The sequence below is a fragment of the Pseudopipra pipra genome, chromosome 15 (genome assembly GCF_036250125.1).
Source record: "Pseudopipra pipra isolate bDixPip1 chromosome 15, bDixPip1.hap1, whole genome shotgun sequence".
Taxonomy (NCBI): Eukaryota; Metazoa; Chordata; class Aves; order Passeriformes; family Pipridae; genus Pseudopipra; species Pseudopipra pipra.
In genome coordinates, this window is record NC_087563.1 from 12,998,029 (window position 1) to 13,010,680 (window position 12,652).

General features: G+C 44.9%; 1 protein-coding gene across 5 annotated transcripts in view; it reads right to left on the bottom strand.

The window, feature by feature from the left end:
• Positions 1 to 280: 280 nt before the first annotated feature.
• The window catches only part of GRIA1 (glutamate ionotropic receptor AMPA type subunit 1), a 118,677-nt gene continuing 106,305 nt past the window's right edge, over positions 281 to 12,652 (bottom strand). For 4 of the 5 annotated variants that reach the window (XM_064671996.1, XM_064671994.1, XM_064671995.1 and 1 more), the window contains exons 15-16: positions 6,889 to 7,023; positions 281 to 4,580 (exon numbers count right to left, since the gene is read on the bottom strand). In XM_064671996.1, coding sequence (XP_064528066.1) covers positions 4,392 to 4,580; positions 6,889 to 7,023 — 324 coding nt within the window. In that variant the 3' untranslated portion in view covers positions 281 to 4,391. Of the gene's footprint in view, positions 4,581 to 6,888; positions 7,024 to 12,652 lie in introns of those variants that run through there. The other variant, XR_010434533.1, reaches the window with a different exon arrangement.

Here is a 12,652-nt window from a genome sequence, read left to right on the forward strand (position 1 = left end):
TGCTGGAGCTGAACAGGTCAGTGGTGCCCACTGGGTTACAGCAAATTTTGGTGCATCCCTACTCTGTCCCTTCATTGAACTTTGATGATTAAGTTCTCCTTTCGTTTGGTGGCAGGTAGGTGCATGGCCAAACAAGCCCAGCTGAATATTGTTGGAGTATCCCAGCTTTGGGTCCTGATTCCATAGTGAAGGAATGGACTGAGCGACGGATCTGTTCCTCACCTGCTGCACTTCAAGATTTAGTGGTTTTTTTTTTGCTTCAACAACTCCTGAACATGGATTCTTGATGGAAACTTTATTACAAGGAATATTTGTTTTTACCACTAGGAGGGAATTTTGTCCTGTTTATGCCAAGATATAAAGGAAAATTTCTTGTGCACTTCTGCAACCTCACTGTGAACCAGGAGCAAACCACTGAGCAAGAAGGGCATTTTGAGATAGAATTCAAGCCCACAACACAGTACTGGATGCCTAGGGAGTTGTGGAAGACCAAAATGGGCTGATACAGCATAGTCTGCCCATGGGAAACCTCTCCTTCAGGGCCCATTGCTTGGGAATCTCTTGTTTGAAGCCTGAGGTTTCACTGCCCCTTTCAAAACGTATTAATTCTGTCCCTGACTGATTCTATATTTAAAACTTACCAGTGGGTAAAAAAACGCTTGTGAATGCTGGAGATCTTGAATCTATAACCATGACCCAGAGGGGTGAGCTGGGATGCCTGGTCTAAAGGCACTTCTGTGCCTCAGCTTTCCCAGACAGTAAATGGGAATGAGGATATGGGAAGGGAAGTCCTTCCAGATCCATGACACCAAGTGCTACATAAAGGCATGACATTAATGAGTGTATTTTACCTCAGTAGCTGTCAGTATTTGCATAAATGTCCAAGGCCCTTTAAATCCTCCTCTCTTTCTCCCTTCAACAGGATTTTGGATGAGGAATTTAGCAGGTCAATTGTGTGAAAACTGAGTGAGAAACATTTAAACGTCCAAGCCTCTGAAACATCATGGAAGCTCCTAGGAAAGCTGATCCTGGTAAGGATTGTTGGACCAGTGCTGGTTCTGAGTTATCTCTGACCTGGCCATGTCTTCTCTCTCTGTAAAAACAAGCTAAAATCCTCTAATAGCCCTCCTCAAAAACATAACCCCACAAGACTCCAAAGGAAGCAAAATCATTAATTTTGAACCCAATGAATATTTAGTTTCCTGACTCTTGGGTAAATATTAGATAGATTCCCAATTTCAACCTGAAGCAGTTTATTTGGCTGCTGTTCACAAGTCAGACACAGCAAAAATCAAAGAAATCTCTTTTGATTCAGGTTGGGTAATATTGCCTGAGGGGTAACATCATTTTCATTTCCACACATCCAGCACTGGCACAAAATGGCATGGACAGGTATGAAAAATAGATCATGGATCCTTGGTGCTAAAATTCCAGCTGATAGTTTCATCTTTGTGTAAATAATAATTACCAATAAAAACGTTGCTTGAAAAAAAGAGAATGTGAAAAGAAAAACACTGTTGCATTTGATAAAGCAAAATTCTTTGGAGTATTGCCAAAAGAAAAAAATAAAAGAAAGAAAGAAAAAACAAAAGAGAGTTAAAACAAATATAGCTCTTAAATAAAAGATCCAGGTACCAAAGAGCAAAATTTAATGAAAGCCAAAACTGTTAAATATGGAATCCTGTTGAGAAAAAATGTCAATGTCTTTCAGAGTTTTACCATTACTCTATTTTTAAGAAAAGTGTAGTAAAAATACATATTACAAGTTTACATTTTCCACGCTTTTGTCCTATTCATCTTTTTTTTTTTTTTTTAAAACCCCTCCACTCATCAAAAGCCTTTGACAGCTGCATCTCACATCTTCACGTCACAGGTGGCCAGTCCTTGCACTGCTGCTGCTCATGAGACCGTCAAACTGCCGTGACCTGCTGCCACATGGTCCTGTTTTTGGAGGAGGATGGGGCACTGATGGGTCTCAACAGCCTGCTCTCAACGCAGCAGCCAGTCATGGCAAGGTCCAGAACATGGCTGGGTCAGGAGATCCATCCGAGGGCTCTGGGCATGGAAACAGGCCAGCTTGTGGGATGCCTCTACCGTGCTAGCACTCACACAGAACTGAAGGCAAAATTAAGAAAAGCAGGTTAAAAATAATGATAAACAACAGAAACATCCTGAAGTGGAGTTCGGAGTGGCTGATAACAGGGTTCATGTTCAGTGATGAGAGATGAAGGCCACAACGGTTCTCAGTGGTGGCAGTGAGGAAAACAAACTGGCACAAGGCATGCTGTGCCCGGGCTTAGGACCTTGACTTTGACTTGCTGGTCTCCAAAGTGTTGCATGACAAGTGGGTAAGTGGAAGAGGTGCTGCAGACCAGGCTGGTGTTAATGGTGGTAAATGTTTTGTTCTGCACATTTATACACCAATGGAAACTGGTATTCATACAGCTTCCAGTTGTACTTTTCAGATTCTCCACGTAGACCTGTGACAGTCATTTGCCTGCATCATTTTTTCTTCACCTGCCTCCCTTCTTTTACTGCTCTTCTCTTGAAATGTTGCAGAAAAATAAAGAGGGGAAAAAAAAAGGAAAAGTGAAGACAAAAAAAATGAGAAAAAGCAGCTCAGAATGCTCCAATAGCAGCTCAGTCCCCAGACAGATATTTGTTGGGCCCTGTGAGAACCTTTGAACTTAATTTGCCATCAGTGGTGGGCATGTGAGATGGGACAAGGCTAAGTGGGGTCACTGTGGTCCCTGCCCCATATATTTTCTCCCTCTCCAGATGCTCTCCTGGTAATCTTTCACTTCTGGGGAGGTGTCTCAGGCCCACCAGGGTAGGAAGCATTTGTCTGTCCATGCCAGAGATTCACAGAATGAACCTTTTGTGCAGTTCTAGAAAACCATCCTTGCCCCCTTGATCTCCATGCCCATGGTTGGAGTCCCAGCTGCCTGTCTGGCACTGTGTGTTTCTGCAACACCAAGTCTGGGGTCAGCAACCTGCTCTCCTGGCTTATGGATGCTTCCCACTCCCTAAGGACACAGGAGTGGGAATCTGCTACTGTTGGCTTTGTACCCAGACAGGCCACAACTTGACAGGGAGGTTGAGTTTGACCAGCCCTGATGCTGTCGAATGTCACAGTTAGCTCGAATTAAGCTCTTGTAGGATCTCATCCTTGGTTTGCTTCAGCAGCTCCTTCCAGGAATCCATTCTGGCCAACTATCTACAAAATGTCCCTCTTGGTTAGAAAAAATGGCCATAAAGGGATTTCAGAGCAGAAAGGGATTTCAGAGCAGAAATATTCCCATTGCAGCCCCATGACTTCTAGCATGTTGTACTGGTTAATAGGCAGCCACCTAAAACTGGATGTTTTGAGATGGTCTATTCCTGGCTCAAGGTGGTTCCCTTAAGTGACCACTGAAAAGGGAGCACACACAGAAGCTAAGCAATGAAAAAACAATTCACAATTGCTTATTAGCCCCCAATAACCTCGGCAGGAGAGTCTCACATGAGGGGAAACCACTTTTACTTTCTCTCTTGCTTAAACAGCAGCCACAACCATGATCTTAGACCAACCATCTCCTCCAGTCTGCCATGCATGGTGCTCTCCACTCCAGGCACACGATTCTTCTCTTGAACCGCCACTCATCATCTCTGGAAGAAGTACTGCTTTGTCCTCAGCTTGCCTTGGGTTTCCAAACTCACCCATGACTTTTTCCCCTGTAAAACAGCCTCATGTTTTTGTTCGGGTTCCGTCTTGCATCAATTCCTTCCTGTTTCAGGGAGAGCCGGTCACAGCTCTGTCTGCCTCGTTGCAATAACTCCACAGCCTGAGTTCACAACAGAACAACAAAGGCAGAATCACAATGGACAAAAGGGGTCAATGATGATGCCCTGCAGGGAGTTCAACTTGCCATGTATCATTTTGTCTTTTTTGCTGTTAGTAGCTCAGACATTGTGGTTTGCATCCCAAACTAAACCAGACTGAAGGACTGAGCGGGGAAGGGGAAAAAGGCTGATGTTACCCTGACACCACAGGAATTAGTAAGAAAAAATATATATATTGCACACACTAAGACTTATTAACAACCAAGTTAAAACAAAATGGCATAGTCCTCATTAGTGTTCCAGTGGTTCTTTGATCAGGGACAGTTCACGAGTCTGTTAAATCCCATTACGCTCTCCTTATTGCAGTACAGACCTGTTTCTGTTCTCCTGCCGGTGGATCTGTTTGCAAATAAAAAGGGAAATAGATTTGATTTCCTTGAGAAGATCCATCCAATTGTCCCTTCTGTCATCATCATTTGTCTTGTTGTTGTTGGGTATGTTTTTTGGCTCTTGGAGGGGTGGAGTTGGGCTGTCCCTGCTCTCACCCAGGCAATGGGTCAAAAGGCCAATTATAATCCCGTAGCTCCCAGGGACATGCCAGTGCTGTGGCTCATGCATGGAATCGTCTGCATGGATTTTGGGAAATCGTGGCTGACCACACGTCCATTTTCTCCACTGCCTCCTGCTGCAGCCGGCCTGGGAAGGGTTGATGTCCGTATGGCTTCGTTGATTGATTGCTGTGGGATTAAACAAAAACCCTTTTTAGGAAAGACGGGGGGGTCTCCCCCTGTCCTTAGCAATGTTGGAAAAATTACAATATTAACCAGTGTTGTCCTTCTGTCACTGTTCTCTCCCTCCTTGTCTCCATTCAAACTCTCACTTTCTGCATGTCCCCCCTGCATCTGCTCTGTTAATTCGCACCTCTTCTACATGCAAAATTAAATGTTTCAGCAGTATTTTGGGGCATAAGGTATCTGTGCCATATGCAAAAACTATTCAAACTCTACAACATAAGAACAGTCATGCTGGATTTGAGCAGAGGTATTATAAACACTTCCCCCATAGAGATGCTATTACTACTCCAGGCCTGTTCTGCAGGGTGGACTCTGACTCATTGCAAGCATATGTTAAACTTTCCTCATGTGAGAAGTTGAGCATGTGCCTATGTTTTTGTCTACAGTGATGACTGAGGCAACTAGGAAACGCAAACCTAATTCAGGAAACCAAATCTTATCTTCCTGTTCCAGATAAAACGCTTGCTTTCAGAGACCTAAGGAAACCACCTGTGTAGAACAATTAAGCTAAAAGATGAAGTCACTTTGGTTTCTTTGCACTCAAGCTACCTCCAAGAGCACCATCATTCTTTCTGGTCTGGGATATTCAGGTGAAGAATGATTCATAACAGATAAATCTGAAACAGTTGCTCAAAGCCAGTCAGCTTAATGCTTTGCTGGGCCTGGACCAGCCTTGTGATCTGGTGGGATCTGCAAGTCATCCGGGGAATCTGTAAGGACTTGCTGAGCAGAGCTTGGGTTCAGAGGGGTGTCTGGGCCAAAACCCAGAGAGCCTAGACTCTGCTGACTGGCTTTGTGGGGCAACCAGTGATGGGAGTCAGCCAAAGGGACAAGCTTAGAGAAGGTGTTAACACTGGGAACATTGACTCCTTCCCTTGGTGGCTGGTTTTAACATGGCAAAAGCACCACAGGCTAACACTGACATGAGTTAGTGAGTAATTTCAAGAACACAGAGAAGCCAGCAGCAGGACAGAATCTCCTCAAGACTAGAATTATGAAGCTATTGCATTCTGACACTCTTTCACTGTCTATTTGGGCTATGCCTAGCTTTACATTGCAGGCAGAAATTATAATTTAATTTTTGTATTCACAGGGACATTAATTGCTCATATTATCTTATCCCTGTGCTCAAGGAACCTCTCATTGCCTGTAGAATTTTCTGAACCTCAATGGGAAAAGAGCTGCAGCACATTTTCAGTGCATTAGAAATGTTATTATTGCTGACAAACCATTATGCATGTTGTGAAATGGTGACATAAAACCCAAACAAGCTGTTGCTTATTCTACTTTTGATTCTGGGTGAACTAAAAATCTGTCTGGATTTTTTGAAACTCACTTCATACTTCATATACTCATACCAAATTCCATGCTCATGGGAGAGGTCAAGATGAGGAAGAAAAGGGACATGTTATGTATCCCACTGCCTCCTTGTACACCGTGGTATCTGTATAAGGGACTGTCTGCTAGTCATCTGAGCCAAGATATACTTGTTCCACAGATGCTGCATTAAATGTGTACCCCCAAAGCTCTCAAATCTAATCCACTCTTGACACGACTCTCTGAAATTTAGGCACCAAAATTTAGGGCTCAAGCAGATCTGGGCTGCAGGAAGTATGCTTCTGCAAGACCACAACAGGGTGGAGTTAAAAAAAAAAACACTACACGAGACATTGGAGGCCAATTTATCTCTAAGAGGGCAAATAATTCTGAATTTGGAGACCCACATCATCCATTCCAGGGCAGAATTGCTATGAGCAGATATTGCTGTTGTCAGCCTGGAAATGGTGCCAGCAGGGTGCCAGCAAAGGGAACAACAGGATGTGATTCATTACTGTGCTCCCCCAGTTTTATCTTACTGTTAACTGCTTGGGTTTGGAGATTTTTTCGTATTGCAGTAGCACTATCACACCAACCCCAGCACACTTCATCCATGCTGCACAAGATTGCCATACTCTGCTTTTGTTAATTTTGAGGAATTTCAACTTGTTCCTGTTCCCATTTGTGCCATGATTTCGCTCTATATCTGGATTTTAAATTAGCATTATGCCACATGTCTGATCTTTCATCAGCTCCCCACTACAGCGTTTTGACCCTCTCTTAGCTTCCTCTGGTGTTCCTGTTCCTTTCTAGCAGTTGAGTGACATGGTCACTGCATTGTCCCTATGTCTTGGCTTTCCACCCATGGTCTGGGCTGCATCCGTCTCTGAAGGCAGCTTTGGAGCCGGGGTAGGACCAGAGAGAAGGTGAGAAAGGCCGTGGAATGGGTTGCCACCTTCATCCGCTTTGATTCACTTCTGGACTTGTAACAAAACTCGATTAAGGCAACCAGCATGGCCAGTCCGAGCCCTCCGATGAGGATATAGAAAACCCCCGCCACATTGCTGAGACTCAGCGCGCTCGTCTTGTCCTGGAAGAGAAAGGAGAAGGAGGAGGGGGAGGGCACGTGGGAAGGAGAACAACAAAATTAATATGAAATTGCGCTGGGAGGGATGCTGCACAATATAGCAATGTTGGCATCACATCATCTTTCTCTTCATATGAACAAGTGGCATTTCTAAGAGCATTTTTAAATTTTTAATTCAGTGTCTAGTAAATTTAACGTTTCCCTCACACAAGCAAATAAACATTTCTTCAGCAATGAGACTCTTTGTAAAGGTTTGGGATCTCTGTTTTTCCATCAGCTAGCTTAAACGCTTATTTTACCCAAAATGTCTAGTTTGAATTATTGATTAAAGGAGGAAAAAAATTAAAGTTTTCCTCCTCTGTGACATTTGCTTGTCCCTGATGTCTCGCCTGAAATAACCTGTTCTCTTGGAAATGCTCATTCCTTCGTTCCTAGATTGTTTCCCCCGCAAATTCTGTTGCTGGGCAACACATCGAAATGGCTGGGCTTTTTCCTTTTTTTTTTTCTTTTCCTTTTCAATGTTAGGGTTGAGGTGACACCTGAGCTGTCCTCAGAAACTCATTTGATTTCTATGTAATAGGGCAGTTATTTCATATGCAATCAAGACCCGCTGATGCATGTCTAAGCTAATTATTTGGTTGGCAATAAATAGGGCTATTAATGGGCCGCAACTCACATTCAGCATCTACATTCTGATTTTACAATTGCCTAATGAATTGTCATGGCTCTTTGGGGAAGAGGTAAGCATCAGAAATACTCATTTCACTGCGAGAGAAACCAAGTGATGTCACCCAGTGCAGCTTTCAAAATCTTCTCCTCCATGTTGACCAGGTTGAGTTGGGAATAATCTGGGCAGCAACAGGACCCCAAACTTGGCTGAGCTCCGTGTACAAGGCTCCTGTTTCTAGGACAGGCTTTCTCTGTAGTACAACCAGACAGAGGTTCCCTGCTCCACAGTTGCTGCTGCTCTGCAATATTGACTCAACACCTATTTGCTGGTAGAGATTCTGCAGGGCCAGCACAACAGGTCAGTGCAAATCTGTTGGAGTGACCAGAGTCTGACCAGCATTGACAGCCCTGCTCCCTGGATGTGGGAGGACAATTGCATACAGCTCATTTGAGATGTAGCCACACACTTATATTGACGTCTGTAGAAGTGTCTGCAGTTGGTAAAGAAGCCTCTGTGCAGCTCTTGGTGTTCTTCTGTGCTGCTCCATGGATACATGGACCAGTGGGTGGCACAGCCTGTTCCTTGCCCTTGTAGGACAGTTGATTCACTTCCTTTGCTTGGCAGGTTTTACAATAAGCAACCCACACTTTTTGGGAAGGGTGAGGATTCAGGAAGCAGAAAAGTATATTGGAGCCACATTGAAAGGGTCCAAAATGGAACACCAACATGAGCATGGAAGGTTTTTATACAAAATCAGTCTGCCTGCCACCAGCACTGTCTTTCAGGTAAGTATGGTTTGCAAAAGGATCCTGTCCTTTTCTGCATCAGGGTTTGATGGCAAAAAAATTAACCCTCAGAGCATGAAAATACCTCAATTCTCAAAATGTGAAAAACCCACTCCTGTGACAGAACAGAACATATAGGTTTGTTTTTTTTTTCAATTAGAAGAAAAGAGGGTTGAAGTCAAGAACACTAAAAAGAGATTTTTTTTTTCTATTTCTCCTTCATCTGACCCACTGCACATGTGAGCTGCCGAGCTTCTTCCCAGCCGGAGCTCTCGCTGTGGGGTCTGGTATCATGGGGAGCAACTTTCCATCCTGAACCCTCTGCTGAAAGATGCTGAAGTTGGTGCGGGGCCACTCCTGCAGACTTTTGGTTGCTGAAAAAAACTCCACAAGTGATCTCATTTTCCATGCTTTGCTGATTGACATCACTTTGACAGGAGATTTGCCGCTGTCACCATGTGCTTTGCACCGCTGCAGATGTGACAGTTGCCACTGGCAGGAAGGTTGGGTTTCTCCCCTCATATGCTGGTCAATTTGTAATCTTGCCAATGAAGCATTGGGTGCTCTCTGTAATGAGACATTTCTACATTTTTCCTCTTAATTTCTGCAGTTTCAATATTTGCAGGATTATTTTATCTGATGTTTTCTAATCTGCCTTCGTGCATTTTTTCCTCCAGGCTTGACTTTACATTTTTTCAGTCATCTCTTATCTTTAGATTATTGGGCATACTTTTAGGCACCAGCTGGGAAATGCAGGCAGTTTTTTAGAGAAGATATAGAAGAGCAGAGCAATTACTCTCAGGAAACTGGGTTGCAACACATCAGGTACTTTGCCTTTTAAAATTCAGTCTGAAGGGGCTACATCAGCTTCAGGGAGGGATAAAGACACTAGAGGTGGGCTGCCCTCCTTGACATCCTAATCTTTTAGCCTGGCTCCTTAATGAAATGTGGCTGATCAGCACATGCTCTCTGCTCAGAGGAAAGAATGGGGACAAGGGCGCAGGTGGAGCAGTCTGTTTGTCTGTGTATTACTAATAATTTTCAGCCTATACTTTCACTTTGGTTTAGCAGAAGCATGGAGATCTCCAAGATATCAGAAACACCCTAGCTTTGTGAAAAAGAATGACACTGTAGAGAAGAGAAAACCTATTGACACTCAACTAAATGTATCAGTGTAATCCATACAAGGGATCAGAGACTCCACAGGGGCCTTTGGCTTGCAGACACAGATCCTTAGGAAATCTGTCTTCCTTGGCTCTGTTGGGCATGGGAATACAAAAGTTTCAGGTTTTATTTGCTACAATATTTATTTCCACCCCCACTTTGGGGGTCATGGTCCAACAGGGCACTTTCTCAGCTGGCTGCAGTGGCAGAGAAGTCTGTCAGCCAGGAAAGACTGCTGGTTCTTAATTCCCACTTTCCTCCTGACACCACCTGCAAAATGACCAGTAAGAGAGAAGAGTTTCCTGCACCACTACAATTCATTTTGGGGCTGTTGTATTTTTCTTGCATTTACTTTGCAGTAGAATTATTGTTATTGTTATTGTTATTACTCTTACTACTACTATTACTATTATTACTGGGACAATCTGGGTGAACTGAAAGTTGTCTTATCCAAAAGGCAAAGAAAAGCATCTTGAGGCACAGCAGTGAGCAAACCTGCTGGGAGGGAGAGAGCAGCCTGAGGTTCACCTCTGCTACCCTAATAAGGCTTCTCCCAAGGAGCCAAAGGCATGGGCAGCTTCAGGGGACACTGAGGAACGGTGAACCAAGGGAGCGTGGCTGATGACACAGCCTGCTACCACAAGCCAGGCTGAAGAGTGAAACTGCTCCTGTGGTGATGTTTGACTTCTTGCTCATCCTCCTTTTTCTTTCCTTTTTCTTTCCTTCCCCCTCACAGCAGGACAGGCAGAGATGTTCTTTAGGCAGCAGTGACATCTCGTTGCTCCAATCAGCTGCAGGATCAGACCCACACGATGGGTCGGAAGCTCTGCATGCCCCACTGAGGTTTTGCCTGCTGTTTCCATGCACGATCCTGCCCTAATAATGCTTATAACAATAAAAAGTCCCAGATTATGCTATCTGCTTGAGAGGACCCTCCCCTCCTCTCTGCTTGCGCTCTGTGACACCAGATGCTCTCCTGTAGAGCTGCCCATCACGGAACCAGCTTGTTAGTGGGAGTGTAAATGTCACTGCTCGTCTCCCGCAGAGGCAGAGCGCCGACGTGGGGGGAAGATTGGCAGGCGAAAAGAGAAAGAAAAACCCATCTTCCCAAAAGCCCGGCCTTGTTGCTGCAGCAACCAGGCACCTTCCCGTCTGTTACTCTCAAACATGGCACCGTGTCCATCATCCCCTTTGTCATTATTTAATCCTCATTGGCTGAAAGGCATTAGGGCCAAATTTGCCCAACAGGGCTGGTCCTTTCTGTCACCCCGCATGACCAGAGCCTATTGGCAGCACAGGGTGATATCACCTCGAGTTGTTGCCATCTCCATAGAAGATGAACTGTCCTTAGAGCAGTTGGCAGCTCAAGACCCTGAAATTAGCTCAGTTGGTTAGAGCATGGTCATCATCAGAAGTTGAGCTTTTACCCCAAACGCTGGACAGACTTTATGGGAGCAAAGCCTGAAGCTCAGCAATGAAGGACATAGCACTGGTCATCATCTTGGAGCTCTGCTGTGGGTCTGCCAGGGGATGGGCAGGAGCACACGGATGTTGGCTGCAGGGGGGAGACTTCCCAGCATGAGAAAACACCTTCAGTTTGGGAGCCTGCCAAAGGCAGGGCAAGGCAGTAGCAGGATTTGTTCCCTTTTCATTTGTTTTGTTTTGTTTGTTTGTGGATGTGTGTTGGTTTTTGTTTGTTTGTTTGTTTTTTGTTGTTGTTGTTTTTTTTAATAAAAACACAATTCTTGCAACTGGCGAAGAGGATTCGGAGATCCCTATGGCTTTGATAGAGGTCTTTTAATTGCATGAAGTGACCTGGATGTCCCTGAAAGCAGGTTGTTCCTTGCTATCCTGGTCTAGAAAAAAAACCTTCCTTATTCCCATTGCCTTACAAAAGCCACAGGAAAATGGAGAATCCCATCCATCTGCCTTGACGTTTATTTTCCACCTCATCATTACCTTCCAACAACCCAAGGCATCACTTTCAAGCCCACAGGACATTTCAGCCTGCAAAGAAAGCAGTCCATCTTGTGCTTGTTTGCAAAATGGGATCCTTCTAGGGAGCAGCCTGGTTACAGAGTGTCTGTCTCTCTTCTGGGCTTATTCCTGCTGTGGCAAGTAGAGGGGAGTGCAGGAAAGCTTGGAAATAACACCAGGAATGGATGAAGTCTTTCTAGCTGCACGAAGTGCTGGAGGTGAGTGTGCATGGAGAAACATTGAGCCCGAGGGAAGGGGTGGCTGCTACATGTTTACAGTGGGGAGAAGAGCAGTAGGGACTTTGCTGCCCAGTGCAGGATTCCCCACTGCTGCCTGGGATTCCCCACTGTCTGACAGTGCAGCTGGGGCCATGATGATCCTGCATGCCCCTGAGTGCAGCTGCTGAGCACCGCGTGGGCTGCCATAACATATTGAAATATTCAGCAGAGCAGGAGTGTTTGCCTCTGGTGTTTGATTTCAGATTCACTAATATATCTGCTGTTTCTTTATAGTAGTTTCTCTGGATAAAAAAATTGGTGGGCAATAAATAGGTAAGCAGATTAAAAACAGGATACACAAAGTCAATACAGGCATGGGACATCATCTGGGGCCAATGGACATAAGCCTGAGAAACACCAGATTTTGTTTGGATCTGGCTAGAAACCTTTGAGGCCATACCTTACATCTGGCTGGGCCCTCACCCTTCTTTGTTAGCACTCATTTGTCCTTTTGATAATCCTGTAACTGCAAACTCAGCTAAACTCAACAACAGACAGAACTGTGAAGGTTTTGTCATGCCTGTGTGAAGAAAGGTATGAAGTGGCCTCCAAACTCTCAAGCTTTGCTCTGAACATTGGCTATTGAGGAGAGGTGAGTGGTCCAGCTCATACCAGGGGGATCTGTGCCCACAATGGGCAGGATGGGGGAACCTGGGCCTGGTGCTGCCTCATCCCCAGACCACAGGGACACTGGGGAAAGGGGGAGCTGCTCATGCAGCAGCTGGGCAGCTTGGTTTGTTTGTGGTAGGTGCAAAAGA